General features: G+C 42.0%; 1 protein-coding gene across 1 annotated transcript; it reads right to left on the bottom strand.

The window, feature by feature from the left end:
* Positions 1–6: 6 nt before the first annotated feature.
* LOC311147982 (src-like-adapter 2) lies at positions 7–9,858 on the bottom strand. Its single transcript, XM_084184848.1, has 8 exons — positions 9,532–9,858; positions 8,259–8,395; positions 5,842–5,941; positions 5,615–5,701; positions 5,428–5,531; positions 5,145–5,294; positions 1,652–1,784; positions 7–1,394 (listed from the first exon to the last, which is right to left on the bottom strand). The coding sequence occupies exons 2-8, from the start codon at positions 8,347–8,349 to the stop codon at positions 1,280–1,282; spliced, it is 780 nt and encodes a 259-aa protein (XP_084040974.1). The 5' UTR covers positions 8,350–8,395; positions 9,532–9,858; the 3' UTR covers positions 7–1,279.
* Between the last annotated feature and the right edge of the window lie 1,740 nt (positions 9,859–11,598).

Below are 11,598 nucleotides of genomic sequence, written 5' to 3'. Positions count from 1 at the left end.
GAAAAAAACATTTCCAAAATGTTTATTGATCACATAATATATACAGTGTATTGTTTCAGTTGATGAAACCACATAAGCACATTTAAGTGTTTTATACCATATTACAAACTGGGTGGTTCGAGCCCTGAATGCTGATTGGCTGACAGCCGTGGTACACCAAGGGTATGACAAAACATTTATTTTACTGTTCTAATTACGTTGGTAACCAGTTTATTATAGCAATAAGGCACCTTGGGGGTTTGTGGTATGTGGCCAATATACCATGGCTAAGGGCTGTATCCAGGCACTCCGCGTTGCATCTTGCATAATAACAGCCCCTAGCAATGGTATATTGGTCATATACCACACCCCCTCTTGCCTTATTACTTAAATATTTCACATAATTTTGAGATGCTCTTTAGCACTACCCATAACTTTCTGCGGTCTCTGCCGTACTCTATCATTTTTTCCACTGCACCTTGACCATATCCTGTGCCAAAGTTAGACTGCGGTGCGGTGGAGAACAAGCAACAGCTAAAATGTGTTTATGTTCAGGACAGGAAACCCATACAACAAACAGTTCCTTGTTTTCAAGGTAGTTCAACAAAACCAACCAAATAGTCTGTTTACTGATGATACGGGATCTATTTGAAACGTGCAGGTGGTTATGACTTTCATATGGCTGTATACCTCACCATCAAACTACTTTCTGTAAGGAACATTGTAATCAGCTGTGGTTACTTATCATGAGTAAGGCTGAATTGAACATTTCAATATGAAGTTAACAGCCTTTCAAAAATCATAATAAATTGCAACATATCGTGTCACTCTCTTTAGACCTACTGTTCTAGTTTGACATTAGAGATCATGCACACAATTTGACACAGTGAGGATCATTCCGGACACTTTTTCAATGTTGCAACCTATAATCAGTTTGAATGCATGATCTCTGTATTAAGAACACGTTGTGTTCCTATGGGCACAGATACTCCCTTATTTCTGTAAAGTACTTTTTTGTCTGCCTCCAGGATCTAAAAATGTTTTCTGATCATGAATCCAAGCAAATATGGGCCTCGTCTGCTTGGCAATGTGAGCACTTTACAACCATGGCTTTGAGAACAATGGTTCTCTGCAGTGGTTGAGTTGTGAATCTCAGTTCCCTCAACAATGTTAGAGATCCATTAGGTTCATGGCCACGTAATATGGTCCTCAGGTACCCTCTGCCCCAGTAGGTAAGCTCATTGCTCCGTTTTAGTCTATGTGTATCTCACTATTTGTCTCTCTGAGGACAGCTACAGTCTCAGCTGTCCCATTTCTGGCTGCCGTCCCCTGTCATGAAGAGGTAGGAACTGATGGCCTCTCTCAGGCCCTCGCTCACCAGGGAATCCTCATTGTCCTTGCCAAAAATCATGGAGCTGCAGACAGACAGAGAGAAAACCCATTAGTGAGGAAATGCTGACAAATAATAGATTTATTGGCAGACATGCGTACACAGAGACTGGCATCTTACATTTACATTACATTTTAGTCATTTAGCAGACGCTCTTATCCAGAGCATACATTTTCATACTGGCCCCCCGTGGGAAACGAACCCACAACCCTGGCGTTGCAAGCGCCATGCTCTACCAACTGAGCTACAGGGAACTATTACGACAACAGTACATGACCTCACCTGTCCGCATCTTTCCAGTTGAGGGTGGGTTTCCTAACGGCCATGGGTAGTGGGCCAGTAGCCACAGGAATGCTGTTGGACCCCTGGATGAAGCAGGGCTCCCCCAGCAGACAGCACAGCCCATCAGTGACCTCTGGAAGGAAACATCAATCAATCTGTTGCAACTCAGGCTTCACATGAATACTACAATACAATGACTAAAAATACAATAAACAACCTCTCCCTCAATGTGACCAAGACAAAGGAGATGATTGTGGACTACGGGGAAAAAAAGAGGACTGAGCACGCCCCCATTCTCATCGACGGGGCGTGTAGTGGAACAGGTTGAGAGCTTCAAGTTCCTTGGTGTCCACATTACCAACAAACGATCATGGTCCAAACACACCAAGACAGTCGTGAAGAGGGCACGACAAAGCCTATTCCCCCTCAGGAGACTGAAAAGATTTGGCATGGGTCCTCAGATCCTCAGAAAATTCTACAGCTGCACTATCGAGAGCATCCTGACTGGTTGCATCACCGCCTGGTATGGCAACTGCTTGGCCTCCGACCGCAAGGCACTACAGAGGGTAGTGCGTACGGCCCAGTACATCACAGGGGCCAAGCTTCCTGCCATCCAGGAACTCTATACCAGGCAGTGTCAGAGGAAGGCACTCAAAATTGTCAAAGACTCCAGCCACCCTAGTCATAGACTGTTCTCTCTGCTACTGCACGGCAAGCGGTACCGGAGTGCCAAGTCTAGGTCCAAAAGACTTCTCAACAGCTTCTACCCCCAAGCCATAAGACTCCTGAACAGCTAATCATGGCTACCCAGACTATTTGCACTGCCCCCCTCCACCCCATCTTTTTACGCTGCTGCTACTCTGTTAATTATTTATGCATAGTCACTTTAACTCCATCCACATGTACATATTACTTCAACTACCTCAACTAGCCGGTGCCCCCGCACATTGACTCTGCACCGGTACCCCCCTGTAGATATAGCCTCCCTACTGTTATTTTATTTTACTTCTGCTCTTTTTTTCTCAACACTTTTTTGTTGTTTTATTCTACTTTTTTATTAAAAATAAATGCACTGTTGGTTAAGGGCTGTAAGTAAGCATTTCACTGTAATGTCTGCACCTGTTGTATTCGGCGCATGTGGCCAATAAAATGTGATTTGATTTGATTTGATTTGAAGATGCCCCCAGCTTTCAACCCACTGCTACCTATGCACAGTGGTGTCAAGTACCTGAGTAAAAATACTTAAGTTGTTTTCTAGGGTATCTGTACTTTACATTTCTGACTACTTTTACTTCACTACATTCCTAAAGAAAATAATGTACTTTTTACTCCATACATTTTCCCTGACACCGAAAAGTACTCGTTACATTTGGAATGTTTAGCAGGACAGGAAAATGGTCCAGTTCACACACTTATCAAGAGAACATCCCTGGTAATTCATACTGCCTCTGATCTGGCGGACTCACTAAACACACATGCTTAGTTTATCAATGATGTCTGAGTATTGGAGTGTGCCCCTGGCTATTTGTAAATAAAATATTGGTTTGCTTAATATAAGGAATTTGAAATTATTTATACTTTTAGTACTTATTTAAAACTAAATACTTTTAGACTTTTACTCAAATAGTATTTTACTGGGTTACTCACTTTTACTTGAGTCATTTTCTATTAAGCTATCTTTACTTTTACTCAAGAATGACAATTGGGTGCGTTTTACACTACTCCTTGTACAGAGGTTCAAATGCGTGGGTTGGACACAAAATGGTTTGAAAAGTTGTATCTATAGCTTTCAACATTTTCTAAACTGCTGTATATGCTTTAACCACCTACAGTGCCTTGCAAAAGTATTCATCCCCCTTGGCGTTTTTCCTATTTTGTTGCATTACAACCTGTAATTTAAATTGATTTTTATTTTTATTTCATGTAACGGACATACACAAAATAGTCCAAATTGGTGAAGTGAAATGAAAAAAATTACTTGTTTCAGAAAATTCTAAAAAATTAATAACAGAAAAGTGGTGCGTGCATATGTATTCACCACCTTTGCTATGAAGCCCCTAAATAAGATCTGGTGCAACCAATTACCTTCAGAAGTCACATAATTAGTTAAATAAAGTCAACCTGTGTGCAATCTAAGTGTCACATGATCTGTCATATGATCTCAGTATATATACACCTGTTCTGAAAGGCCCCAGAGTCTGCAACACCCCTAAGCAAGGGGCACCACCAAGCAAGCAGCACCATGAAGACCAAGGAGCTCTCCAAACAGGTCAGGGACAAAGTTGTGGAGAAGTACAGATCAGGGTTGGGTTATAAAAAAATATCAGAAACTTTGAACATACCACGGAGCACCATTAAATCCATAACTAAAAAAATGGAAAGAATATGGCACTACGACAAACCTGCAAAGAGAGGGCCGCCCACCAAAACTCATGGACCAGGCAAGGAGGACATTAATCAGAGAGGCAACAAAGAGACCAAAGATAACCCTGAAGGAGCTGCAAAGCTCTACAGTGGACATTGGAGTATCTGTCCATAGGACCACTTTAAGCCGTACACTCCACAGTGCTGGGCTTTACAGAAGAGTGGCCAGAAAAAAGCCATTGCTTAAAGAAAAAATAAGAAAACACGTTTGGAGTTCGCCAAACGGATTGTGGGAGACTCCCCAAACATATGGAAGAAGGTACTCTGGTCAGATGAGACTAAAATTGAGCTTTTTGGCCATCAAGGAAAACGCAATGTATGGCGCAAACCCAACACCTCTCATCACCCCAAGAACACCATCCCCAGAGTGAAGCATGGTGGTGGGAGCATCATGCTGTGGGGATGTTTTTCATCGGATGGGACTGGGAAACTGGTCAGAATTGAAGGAATGATGGATGGCGCTAAATACAGGGAAATTCTTGAGGGAAACCTGTTTCAGTCTTCCAGAGATTTGAGACTGGGACGGAGGTTCACCTTCCAGCAGGACAATGACCCTAAGCATACTGCTAAAGCAACACTCGAGTGGTTTAAGGGGAAACATTTAAATGTCTTGGAATGGCCTAGTCAAAGCCCAGACCTCAATCCAATTGAGAATCTGTGGTATGACTTAAAGATTGCTGTACACCAGCGGAACCCATCCAATTTGAAGGAGCTGGAGCAGTTTTGCCTTGAAGAATGGGCAAAAATCCCAATGGCTAGATGTGCCAACCTTATAGAGACATACCCCAAGAGACTTGCAGCTGTAATTGCTGCAAAAGGTGGCTCTACAAAGTATTGACTTTGGGGGGGAGTGAATAGTTACGCACGCTCAAGTTTTCTGTTTTTTTGTCTTATTTCTTGTTTGTTTCACACAACAACAAAAAATGTGCATCATCAAAGTGGTAGCCATGTTGTGTAAATCAAATGATACAAACCCCCCAAAAATCTATTTTAATTCCAGGTTGTAAGGCAACAAAATAGGAAAAAAGCGAAGGGGGGTGAATACTTTCACAAGCCACTGTTTACTGACCTGAGTAGTGGTCCACCAGGGCTGTGAGGGTGGGGAAGGTGAGGCAGGGGGAGATGTAGTGCCAGCCGTTCTCCAGTTGTTGGATCCGGTAGTGTTTGACTGAAGAACGGTCCTGGTCACTGGTCTTACGCACTGACAGGGAGTGGGCACCTAGAGTGGACAGTGAACACCATACTTCAGTCACAAAGTTTTATCACTTCGGGTTTATCAATTACAATTTTAAGCTGGTTTCCCTGTTCTTGTTAGCATTTGATAATGTGTTAGGAGTGTGAACTGAACTCACCAGGGCAGGTCTGACTTTCCCGGACCAGAAAAGAGCCAGTCTGGTTGTGGGGCAGCAACAGGAGCTCCTCAGCCTTCTTTCTGCTGAGACCCTCATACTGACACCTAGGGCAAGAGAATAGAGAAATAGACAGATCCATGTAAATAGAGCTCCAAAGGAGAATAGTCAGATGGATCAGTGGACTCACCTGTGGTACACCCTGGCTGTGTAGTTGCTGGGGATGTAGCTCTCATTGCCTGTGGCAGAGGATCTAACTTTCCACCATTCCCCCTCGCTATATAGACATGCACATTCACAGAAACACAAAAAGAGATACATAGGTTACATAGAAAAAGCACAGTACAGTTGTAATAACTATAGTAGTAGCAGTTGTAGTAATTGTGGTAGTTGTAGGTAGAGGCTATGATTTCTTACTATGAAAGCACGTTGATTCTCTCTCCTGCACGAATGCGGCAGTGTGCTGGATGTCCAGTGGGATAGTTGTACAGGGCCACTACCACATACCTGCTGCTCTCTATGGACAAAACAGAGACATGAAAGAGTACTGTCACTCTGACTCTACTATAAGAACCTCAAACCATGACAATGCAGTATGTTCATGCTGAAAACAAAAATGATCTAAAAAGCACTGCATACAGGACAACATTTCTTTGTACATTTATGCTTTCACTTCACACTTAACCTGAGTAGTCATTGTTAGGAAAGACATAAAAGAAATGATTACAAATTATTGCTGTGATCTTCATAAACTAACATCTTGAGTGACAGCTCAGAAAGAAGGAGGACTTCATTGTCACCCAGCCTGGTCTCATAGACTAGACGTAATATAGTAAATGTAAATTCAGGACACTGAAATTAGTATGATATGTTACGTTTGTTATGGTTACAAAGGTTGCGTGTTCAAATCTCATCATGGACAACTTTAGAATTTTAGCAATTTTGCAACTACTTAGCATATTGGCTGATCCTTCCCAAAACCCTACAGTGGCTTGCGAAAGTATTCACCCCCCTTGGCATTTTTCCTATTTTGTTGCCTTTGTTGCCTTACAACCTGGAATTAAAATGAGCGTACATAAGTTTCCCAGTCCCTGCCGATGAAAAACATCCCCACAGTGAAGCATGATGGTGTTCTCAGGGGGGGTTGATGAGAGGTGTTGGGTTTGCGCCAGAAAAGCCCAATTTTAGTCTCATCTGACTAGAGTACCTTCTTCCATATGTTTGGGGAGTCTCCCACATGTCTTTTGGCGAACACCAAACATGTTTTCTTATTTTTTTCTTTAAGGAATGGCTTTTTTCTGGCCACTCTTCCGTAAAGCCCAGCTCTGTGGAATGTACGGCTTAAAGTGGTCCTATGGACAGATACGCCAATCTCCGCTGTGGAGCTTTGCAGCTCCTTCAGGGTTATTTTTGGTCTCTTTGTTGCCTCTCTGATTAATGCCCTCCTTGCCTGGTCCATGAGTTTTGGTGGGCGGCCCTCTCTTGGCAGGTTTGTTGTAGTGCCATATTCTTTCAATTTTTTTGTTATGGATTTAATTGATGCTCTGTGGGATGTTCAAAGTTTCTGATATTTTTTTATAGCCCAACCCTAATCTGTACTTCTCCACAACTTTGCCCCTGACCTATTTGGAGAGCTCCTTGGTCTTCATGGTGCTGCTTGATTGGTGGTGCCCCTTGCTTAGTGGTGTTGCAGACTCTGGAGCCTTTCAGAACAGGTGTATATATACTGAGATCATGTGACAGATCATGTGACACTTAAATAAAGTCCACCTGTGTGCAATCTAACAAATTATGTGACTTCTGAAGGTAATTGGTTGCACCAGATCTTATTTAGGGGCTTCATAGCAAAGGTGGTGAATACATATGCACGCACCACTTTTCCGTTATTGATTTTTTAGAATTTTTTGAAACAAGTAATATTTTTCATTTCACTTCACCAATTTGGACTATTTTGTGTATGTCCATTACATGAAATCCAAATAAAAATCCATTTAAATTACAGGTTGTAATGCAACAAAATAGGAAAAATGCCAAGGGGGATGAATACTTTTGCAAGGCACTGTAACGTTAACCCTTTAACCTAACCACAACCTTAGCTGCTAACCCTAACTCAGCTAACGTTAGCCACCTAGCTAACGTTAGCCACAACAAATTGGAATTCGTAATATATTATATGTTTAGCAAATTCGTAACATATTGTACGAATTGCAATTCATAACATATTGTACGAATTGTAATTCATAACATATCATATGAAATGGATGACAGACATCCACAAATTAATACATACCATCCGAAACGTAACATATCATACTAATTGGAGTGTACCAGATTTACATGTACTATGTTACGTCTACCCCTGAGTCCAGATTGTGTCACTTGGTCCCTGTCACACCACTTCTAACTATACGTCTTTCGCTTCTTGCTTCTTTTCTTTTCTCACCTCTTGTGGTTCAACAGAAGACCAGGAGGTCTGTTTTTTTCTCTTTCCTGCACACCAACTATGGTCACATTTAACATAGGGCCTAAACATCTGGGGCATCACCACGCCATGTATGTATAGAAACACTAACTACCTTTCTTCATCATTATGTTGGTCACATTGTTTTGATGTAAAAGTTTACGTCAGATGAAGGCCATCCGATTATTGTCCTTAACAATAAATGGACCTGGCTGTTGTGCACACTTTCAATTCGCTGGCCTATAGGTTTCCAGACAAACCCAGAGCCATTGACCCCTGGGGACACTGCCCATCTGAAATAGGCTAGTACTGGCTTGTTGCCCAGAGCCTTGTCCTGTCCTGTGCTCAATCTGACATGGAGCCCAGGCCTTACCCAGTATGACCGGCTCAGCGGGCTCTTCCTGGCCCAGAAAGGCTGCATGAGTGCTGGATCCCTGATGCTCTTTACTGGGCCCACTGCCCATGGCGATGTGGAGCTCTTATGGAAGGGTCACCAGAGAACTCTGTGGGCTGGAGGGAATCACAGGTATTGATTAGTAGCCTGTTTGGTTACTGAGGTACTTCTGGGTGGGCATCATGTCTTTTGATGTACTGTTGCATCAATCACAATTCATTGTAACTTATGTCAGATAACAGATATCAAAACAAACAATATCAAGGGCTTCAAATAGCCCTGCCTGTAATTTCTTTCTTAATTTATTGTCAGGAAGCTAGTTCAGTGACAACTTGAACAAAGGGAGAGAGGAAGTCGAAAACCACTTCTTCTGAACACCCTTTAGTTTCCAACCAAATTCTTGTTTTTACACATGGGCTGCTGGTTGGGTTTGTCTGAACACTGGAGTATTATCCTTGAGCAGAAAATAAATGCTGTCTTTTTGTGAACACCTTTCTATCCCGATGTGGTTGTGTCTCATTTTGACTAATTCAAAAACATTTAAAATAGATGGTAATATCAGAAATAGTAATATGAAATATATTGCCATTAAATATCTCTAGATAAATAGTTTCCCCCAGTGCTCTGTAATATGGCACCTAGCCAGTGCTTGAAGTGGACTGAAATAGGTGAGAGTACTCATTTTGGGTGCCGGTACTATTTATATTTAGGTGCAGGAAATCTGCAATATTTCGAAGTCAATATTCTATAAGAAGCGTCAGTACTCAAGCATTAGAACATTTGAGGTGCCGGTACTCAGTACCAGTGTGTTATGGCCCAAGTTGAACACTTCACATAGTACAATCATTGAGTGCATACATTTTAATTATGGGTGGTCGCAGAAATCAAACCTACTATCCTTGTGTTGCAAGCACCATGCTCTACCAACTGAGCTACAAGGGACCATCTAATGTTACATTATAATATACAGGAACAGATGACCATTATCAACCACAGCAGTCTGCCAACCAGGAGTCAGAAAACACAGCAGGGGTCTAGATCTGGCTGGACAATTTTGTTTAAATGTATTTATAAAGTCTTCATATAAGATCAGTCATATATATTTACGTGACTGTTGTCCTCTTTCTGTTAAAGCAAAAAAATATGCTTTTAATAAGTTAAATCAGGGTTGAATAAAACTAACCTTTTACATGTACATGAAATACAGTGAGATCAATTAGACTTCTCAGCTTGAAAATGAGTTAATACTCACAGCATTGCCCTGTTGTGGCACTGGTGATGATCGGCAGTCCTCTGATGCTGTGGGATGAGTTGTTGTCAGAGCTGTAGAGTACCACAGTAGAGTACCATGGGGATAGAGGTGTAACCCAGTGGGTCTGGGCGTTTCACACTGCTGGTAGCATTCACATGTGTAATGTGAGTATGATGTGTATGAGAATCTGTGCGAGAGTTCTTCAGACACCAATGGAGAACGAGTGTTCTCCTCCTCTGTGATGTTCCAATGGGGAAAGGAGCCAGTGGTGGTAGATGGAGGCTCTGTAGGTGTACCAGAGCAGAGTGCTCTGTAGTACATCTGAGTGGAGAGATGTGAGAGGAGGGGGGTTTATATTCACCTCTTACTCAGACACTCAGTTTCCTGTTTCAACAAGGCCTGAACCTTCAAAGAGAGTGAAGAGAAGGAGAAGAGGGAGCGAAGACAAAGAAAAAGAGAAAGGAAGAAAGATTTTATTCAACAATATCTACTGTACATGTGGCAGTAGTAATTGGCACAGACTCTAGCGTTTTACATCAATAACTTGATCTGTGAGTCATCAGCAATAGCGATGAGATTCAACTGGTCTGTGCAAATGTACTGTTCTACAGCAGCATCTGCATGAGCCGTGGTATAAAACACAGATGGGTGAAGTGAGGTCACAGCATTTCCCCCCGGAATAGTTAGAGCTTCATATTCTTTGTCATTCAGGTAAAGGGTGTTGGGTGGGTCGAAGAGTTGAGCAATAATTTTTCTCTTCGTAACACTCACAACTGGTTGAGCCATGTGAATTGCCATAGAGATGACTGCCATGGAATCAAAAACGAAGACTCTCTTTCCATTTACATTTTAGTCATTTAGCAGACGCTCTTATCCAGAGCAACTTATAGTTTAGTAAAGCAAGCACCCTGGTTCTGTTTTGGTAAAAAAGCTGAGGGATGGGCCTGGAGAAATGAAACCACTCAAATTCATAGACAGAGCTATGGATTCAAGGACTGACCATCCATGATATCAAAATTATAGTTTTAACCATGTTTTGAAGCTATATAGTGTTTGTAAACAATGTAAATCTAAAAAAACATTGGCATAAAATAAGCTTATACTTTGGGTTCTGATGGGGTTCAACAGTTGAACTAAGCTCATGAGGTATTTATAAGTTATATTCTTCAAGAATCAATGAGTACACAGTGCATTCGGAAAGTATTCAGACCCCTTGACTTTTTTCACATTTTCTTAAGTTTCAGCCTTATTCTAAAATGCATTAAATAAATAAGAAATCCTCATCAATTTACACACAATACCCCATAATGACAAAGTGAAAACAGGTTTTTAGAAAATTGTTCAAATGTATAAAAAAATAAAAAATAAAACACCTTACATACATAAGTATTCAGACCCTTTGCTATGAGACTCGAAATTGAGCTCAGGTGCATCCTGTTTCCATTGATCATCCTTGAGATGTTTCTACAACTTGATTGGAGTCCACCTGTTGTAAATTCAATTGATTGGACATGATTTGGAAAGGCACACACCTGTCTATATAAGGTCCCACTGTTGACAGTGGATGTCAGAGCAAAAACCAAGCCATGAGGTCGAAGGAATTGTCAGTAGAGCTCCGAGAAAGGATTGTGTCGAGGCACAGATCTGGGGAAGGGTACCAAAAAATGTCTGCAGAATTGAAGGTCCCCAACAACACAGTGGCCTCCACCATTCTTAAATGGAAGAAGTTTGGAACCACCAAGACTCTTCCTAGACCTGGCCGCCCGGCCAAACTGAGCAATCGGTGGAAAAGGGCCTTGGTCAGGGAGGTGACCAAGAACCTGATGGTCACTCTGACAGAGCTCCAGAGTTCCTCTGTGGAGATGGGAGAACCTTCCAGAAGGACAACCATCTCTGCAGCACTCCACCAATCAGGCCTTTATGGTAGAGTGGCCAGACAGAAGCCACTTCACAGTAAAAGGCACGACAGCCCGCTTGGAGTTGGCCAAAAGGCACCTAACGGACTCTCAGACCATGAGAAACAAGATTCTCTGGTCTGATGAAACCAAGATTGAACACTTTGGCCTG

Source organism: Coregonus lavaretus (assembly GCF_964263955.1).
Source record: "Coregonus lavaretus genome assembly, chromosome: 20".
Classification (NCBI taxonomy): Eukaryota; Metazoa; Chordata; class Actinopteri; order Salmoniformes; family Salmonidae; genus Coregonus; species Coregonus lavaretus.
Note: the sequence above shows the minus strand (reverse complement) of the source record. Positions and strands in the feature narration are given on the sequence as shown.

Excerpts from the sequence above, each read along its gene's own strand:
- LOC311147982 (XM_084184848.1), bottom strand. The coding sequence starts at position 8,349 with ATGGGCAGTGGGCCCAGTAAAGAGCATCAGGGATCCAGCACTCATGCA. Across the intron at positions 5,942-8,258 it reads CGCTGAGCCGGTCATACTGG|AGAGCAGCAGGTATGTGGTA; the intron begins GTAAGGCCTGGG and ends TTTTGTCCATAG. Across the intron at positions 1,395-1,651 it reads AACTGGAAAGATGCGGACAG|CTCCATGATTTTTGGCAAGG; the intron begins GTGAGGTCATGT and ends GTCTGTCTGCAG.